The sequence below is a fragment of the Gymnoscopelus microlampas genome (genome assembly GCF_963454915.1).
Source record: "Gymnoscopelus microlampas genome assembly, chromosome: 11".
NCBI classification, from domain to species: domain Eukaryota; kingdom Metazoa; phylum Chordata; class Actinopteri; order Myctophiformes; family Myctophidae; genus Gymnoscopelus; species Gymnoscopelus microlampas.
The window spans coordinates 17,070,572-17,076,454 of record NC_139948.1 but is presented as its reverse complement, the minus strand read 5'-3'; the positions used below and the strand labels follow the sequence as shown (position 1 = coordinate 17,076,454).

The following is a 5,883-nucleotide window of genomic DNA, read 5'->3' as shown; positions in this document are numbered from 1 at the left end:
AATAACAATATATTGCCCATTTCCCCCCAGCCATTTCGCCATTTAGATATGTATATATATATAGAGAGAGATAGATAGAGATAGAGATAGAGATAGAGATAGAGAGATAGACAGATAGACAGATAGATAGATAGATAGATAGATAGATAGATAGATAGATAGATAGATATCCAGTAAAGTGCAGTACTTGAGCACATGTAGTTATTTACTCACCTCTGTAATTTAATTCATGACTCCCAGGATCCATTCTCTTTTGGACTCCTCTTAGGACATGCTTATGTCTCCTACAGACTACGCTAGGCTACTTTACAGGTCACACTTGGACCATTGATAGGCAGGAGTAGGCAGCTTTAGCTTTGTAAAAGGTGTGAATGGGCCAGCCAATGTATCACTTCAGTAACGTCACTGGCGGCCGGCGGCTGTGTCTATTGTTGTCGGAGCAGAATTCATTTTCCTGGCAAATCTTCACTGACCGGGCCATGGCCCCACTAGCCCTCATGACGCTACGCCAGTGATCGGCGCTGCCAAGTGGTCTCTACGTGGGCGTGGGCGCTACGTGGGCGTGGACGCTATGTGGGCGTGGACGCTATGTGGGCGTGGACGCTACGTGGGCGTGGGCGCTAGATGTGAGGCCGGCGCAGCCGGCCGAACTTCTAGTAATAATAAAGTGTGAAGATTACTATAGTCTGGTTGGGCAACCACACTAATAACAGAAGAGGTTACATTGCTTTTGCCACATTGATACATTTGTAGCCGTGTGTCTTCAGGCATATCTTCAGGCATTGATATATTTCTAAAGAGGAAATGTGTCTTCAGGCATTGATATAATTCTAAAGAGGAAATGTGTCTTCAGGCATTGATATATTTCTAAAGAGGAAATTTGTCTTCAGGCATTGATATATTTCTAAAGAGGAAATGTGTCTTCAGGCATTGATATATTTCTAAAGAGGAAATTTGTCTTCAGGCATTGATATATTTCTAAAGAGGAAATGTGTCTCCAGGCATTGATATAATGCCCGAAGACATATTTCTAAAAAGGAAATGTGTCTTCAGGCATTGATATATTGATATAAGAGGAAATATGTCTTCAGGCAAGTACTTGCATTTTTTACTTAATCAAAATCTACAAAGTAACCATACAGTAACTAAAGTTTTCAAATAATTGTAGTGGAGTAAAAGTATTATATTTCCCTCTGAGATGTATAGTGGAATAGAAGTAAATGTACTGAAAATTGGAAATACTCCAGTAAAGTAAAAATATCTCAAAAGTGAAGTAGTACTCGAGTAAATGTACTTAGTTACTTTACACCACTGTTGATGGCTAGTATTGGCTACATTTCTCGCAAGGTAGCCTTGGTAGTCAGGCGGCATTGGAGATCACAGCAGACTACTCTACAGTGTACAGTACTGTCTACACTGGTAGTGTACAGTAGAGTACTGTCTACACGTGCTTACAGTGTTGAATACTTTTACCAGGGTGAGTCAGGCACTAGGAAGTGTGAATCAGGAAGTGTCCACTGTACATCCCTGGGCGAACGCGAATAAGCAATGGCACGGAATGAACAAGTAAAAGGTAAGCCTTATGATTTATTACATATAGCTTATTTATTGCACGCTTTAAAGTCTTCTGTACATCATACGACTGCTACAGATTAAAACTGAAATATGTCCCATCACCACCATGGATGCCGCTCCCTATTCTTTGATACGAGTATGACACATACGAGTATTTCGGGGCTTGACCGAATCCGCCATTCCTTCACAACAACACAGCTTAGCGCAACATATGGTGAAGTATTGTAGTGCAGGTCATTGAAACAACCACAGATCTTGTGAAATGTTAAAACGGGACCGCCCAATGTTCTAAACTTTCCGCGATTCTGCCAATAATATTCTTTGAGACACCTTCCCCTATTCGCTCATACTAGGACATGACGAAGAATGCGCTTTTCCATTACATTGGCTACACTAGGCCCGTTAGGAACCTCTCTCTCCACGATAGCTCCGATTTGAGGTCCCGCTTCTGGCAGAATGCAACCCGTGGCCAATACAGTAGATTTTTACCTTTTTTCACACATCGTATTCAAAAAGTAAAGGTAGTCCCCCCTGCTCTCAGATCCTTTAAATTTTAGCGGTAAAGATATTTTAAGTGACGGGTTGTGAAACAGGCGTTTAAAACGCTTTTTAGTCAGCCTGCCTGTGCCATGTTTTCCTAATGCAACCAGCAGCTTCGGGGGTTGACCATAGACCGTAAAAAAGGGGTTGACAGGCGGACTAAAAAAGCGATTTAAACGCTTGTTTCAACCCGTCGGTGAAACATTCTTCACAGCTAAAATCTTAAACATCTGAGAGCAGGGGGGAATACCTTTACTTTTTGGATACGATGTGCGGAAAAAGGTTAGAATTAACCATTTTGGACACCGTTTGCCGGTGTTGCACTCTGCCGGCACTCTACGCAGTGGAACCTCACCTCGGAGCTATACAGCGGAGGGAGAGGTTCCGATTGGAGCTAAACATGGGCCGGGAATCGGCTGTTGGAACCAGACGGCGGTGGCTACACCGCTTGTCAGCAGCTGCACGGCTGCAGAATATGACGTTGATGGAGAGAGATGAGTTATGATGACGGTCAATTACAACGTAGCTTACGAACTAACTAGCTAAACGAAAGTGCGCACTGTCTGAATTAACTACTAGGCTGTTCAACAAACAGCTGTTTGTTTATGGCTCTGTTAGAAAATCAATAAACACGTAATAAAAGATTATATCTAACGGGTTTATGGACACTCACGCCGTCTCTTCCAGTGGTGTAAAGTAACTAAGTAGGCGGCGGCCTACATCTACTCAAGTACTGTACTTAAGTACACTTTTGAGGTGTTTCCAATTTCCAACACTTTTACTTCTACTCCACTACATCTTAGATCCAAATATTGTACTTTTACGCCACTACATGTATTTGCTTGTTACTTAGTAGATTTTTTATTATTATTACAAAACATACATTAAACATTACCCACTTCAGCCCTATATACATTTCGGCCATTTGAAAATATCCATCTACAAGCTCACAATGTGTGGCACCACCATGCATTGCCATTGTGAGCTTGTAGATCTGCTATTTTCAAAAGTTTTTTATGCATTTTATTTATTCTATTCTGCATAATGAGTAGGCCTACTTTCTACTTTTGGTACTTTAAGTACATTTTGATACCAATACTTTTGTACTTTTACTCAAGCAAACTTTGAACTTTTGCTTAACAGAGTATTTCTATATTGCAGTATTGATACTTTTACTTAAGTAAAACATGTGAGTACTTTTTCTACCACTGCTTAACTGTTACCAGAGCTAAGGTTGGTTCTGCTCGGCCAGACGGGAGCAGGAAAGAGTTCAGCTGGGAACGCCATACTAGGCCTGCAAGTCTTCCAGCCCCAGCATGATGGCAGCGATGCTGCTGCTGCTGCTACCAAGGAGTGCCAGCGTCACAGAGGGGAGGTTGCTGGAAGATCGGTAAATTATGGGGATTTATTGGGTTTCATTAACAGATCACAGATCAGAAAACAGCGACTTTCAAATTTGTTCAACTTAATCTTCCAGAGAAGTTTAGTATTCAAGTTTTAAAGGTACATAATATAATTGTACACGTCTGTCTGTCTGTCTGTCTGTCTGTCTGTCTGTCTGTGTGTGTGTGTCTCTCTCTCTCTCTCTCTCTCTCTCTCTCTCTCTCTCTGTCTGTGTCTCTCTATGTCTGTCTGTCTCTCTCTGTCTCTGTGCAGGTACTTATTGTTGACACTCCAGACTGGTTTAGCTCAAACTGCCCTCTTGAAGAAGCCAAACATCTCATCTCCTCCTTCATTGCCCTATCAACCCCCGCACCCCATGCCTTCCTGTTGTGCGTTCCTGTGAACCGTCCGGCCGGCGGCGAGGAGATCAAGGCTCTGGATGCGTTGGAAAAGCTCTTTGGCTCCCGGGCAATCAGCGACTTCACCCTGGTGCTCTTCACCCATGTAGACCAGCTGGACCAGGACCAGCAGCTGGAGGAATATCTCTCCACACAGCGCCCGGACCTTGTGGAGCTGACGGAGAGATGTGGGGACCGCTACCACGTCCTGCAGACAAGGGCTGGCGGAGAAGAAGACGATGAGGAGGAGAGGAGAAAAGCCGTGGAGGAGCTGCTGGAGAAAGTCGGACAACCGGTAGACCACCTCAGCTGTGCCCTGTATGAGGAGGCTGAGGCCAGGGTGAGAGAGAGGCAGGTGGCTCTAGTGAGACAGAGGAGAGGAGGAGCGGAGGCCAACGGGCAGGCGGGGTCAATCCAAGAGGAAGACGTTGACGAAGAGGAGATGGAACAGGTGCGAGAGGAGGCAGAGAGGAGTGTAGGGGATTTGACTGTGGACATAGATGTTATCTTCAATTCTTCCAGCCTTACCCCTGCCTCCCCTCCTCCCTCGTTCCTCTGGGGCTTGTGGGAGAAGCTGACGGGCTGGATCAAGAAGCTTCCCAAGATGGTAAGACGGGAGGCTCTACTGGGAGCACTGGTTGGCCTGTTTGTGGGTGGGCCTTTTGGCGGGATGTTGGGTGCCACTGTGGGGTCGGTGGCTACCGAGGTGGGAAGACGAAACACCCAGAAAAGCAAATGAGATGGAAGTGGAGATGGTTTCACTGTGTCATTGGGCTGGGCGATTGTGGAGAAACAAAACAGTATACGTTTATCATGATAAACCAGGCCTTCTTCCGATAACAATACAATATCTGTATGGAAAATGTCCATCACATTGAACTGCATGGCAACGGGAAGTCAAACTAGAACTGTCATTTCTGCTGGTATTTTCAAGTATTTTGGAAATGTGACTCAGTCACAACCCGTCACAGATGTTAATTTGTAAGTCAGTCACAAATTAACAACTTTGCATTGTTAATTTAGGTAACAAAGTTGTGTATCATGATTCACAGTATTAAAAACATCCCACAGTATGATTAGTCCATAAATGATATATATATATTATATTATATTAATATCAATAAATTGCCCAGCCCTATGTCACATGATTATATCCCATTTAAACGTACTGCACTTTAAATTTCAACTTTATTTCACTGCAGGTCGAGGTGTTATTGAGCTATTAGTAATTTACACACCAAGTGCCCTCACAGTATTTATGATATGTCTATGAGCACTGCTAGTACCTATCACAAGGTTTTTTTATGTGCAATATTGCATTTTTTGTGGACTTTCCTTACGGGGTAATTGTAAGGGATAGCCACTGGGTGGCGACATTGACCTAGTATTGGAGAAGGCTATGGTTTGACTTGAACTCATTTTAAGCTTACCAAAGAAAATAAATGCTTTTCAAATGCTCTTTCAACTGCACAGAAACATTTCTCTGTCCTTTTTTATTTCCCATTTACTCAATTAAGAACTTTAGAGCTGCTCAACTATTAACAAGAGAGAGAGTTGAGGATATCACTTGCTTAAGTCTAGGAAAGCAACACATTAATTGTAAAGACACATTCAGCAGTTCAGTCCACGTTTTAATAAGACATCAAATGCTAGGGATCGACTATAGTCTCCCCATTCAATCTACCATTCAGGGAGACTGTCCCATAGCTGTGGTAGGCTATGCAAAGAAAAAGAGGCTGTAGAATTCTGCATTTAAGTAAGCCGTATAGACTGGAGTCAAACTGCACACTGAGTCCCAGTAATGAGAACTGTCTCTCCCCGTCTCTCTTCTCTTTACACAATGGCAGGTTATGGTTTTGACATTGATGTAATTGATACTCTGCTAAAACCATCAGTCATAACCCATCCTTACATCTTTCTCTTCTCTCCCTCCCTCCCTCCCTCCCTTTCTCTGTCTCTCTCTCTCTCTCTCTCACTCAGTTGTGCT

The 5,883-nt window shown here is 43.3% G+C and overlaps 1 protein-coding gene across 1 annotated transcript; it reads left to right on the top strand.

The window, feature by feature from the left end:
- Positions 1-1,377: 1,377 nt before the first annotated feature.
- Positions 1,378-5,360, top strand: LOC311055456 (GTPase IMAP family member 7). Its single transcript, XM_084071648.1, has 3 exons — positions 1,378-1,573; positions 3,342-3,505; positions 3,772-5,360. The coding sequence occupies exons 1-3, from the start codon at positions 1,549-1,551 to the stop codon at positions 4,633-4,635; spliced, it is 1,053 nt and encodes a 350-aa protein (XP_083927774.1). The 5' UTR covers positions 1,378-1,548; the 3' UTR covers positions 4,636-5,360.
- The last annotated feature ends 523 nt before the right edge of the window (positions 5,361-5,883 follow it).

What these genes read in the sequence shown, in the direction of transcription:
- LOC311055456 (XM_084071648.1), top strand. Translation starts at nt 1,549, where the DNA reads ATGGCACGGAATGAACAAGTAAAAG. An exon ending in ACGGAATGAACAAGTAAAAG is followed by an intron (nt 1,574 to 3,341) that starts GTAAGCCTTATG and finishes AACTGTTACCAG; the next exon opens with AGCTAAGGTTGGTTCTGCTC. An exon ending in GGGAGGTTGCTGGAAGATCG is followed by an intron (nt 3,506 to 3,771) that starts GTAAATTATGGG and finishes GTCTCTGTGCAG; the next exon opens with GTACTTATTGTTGACACTCC.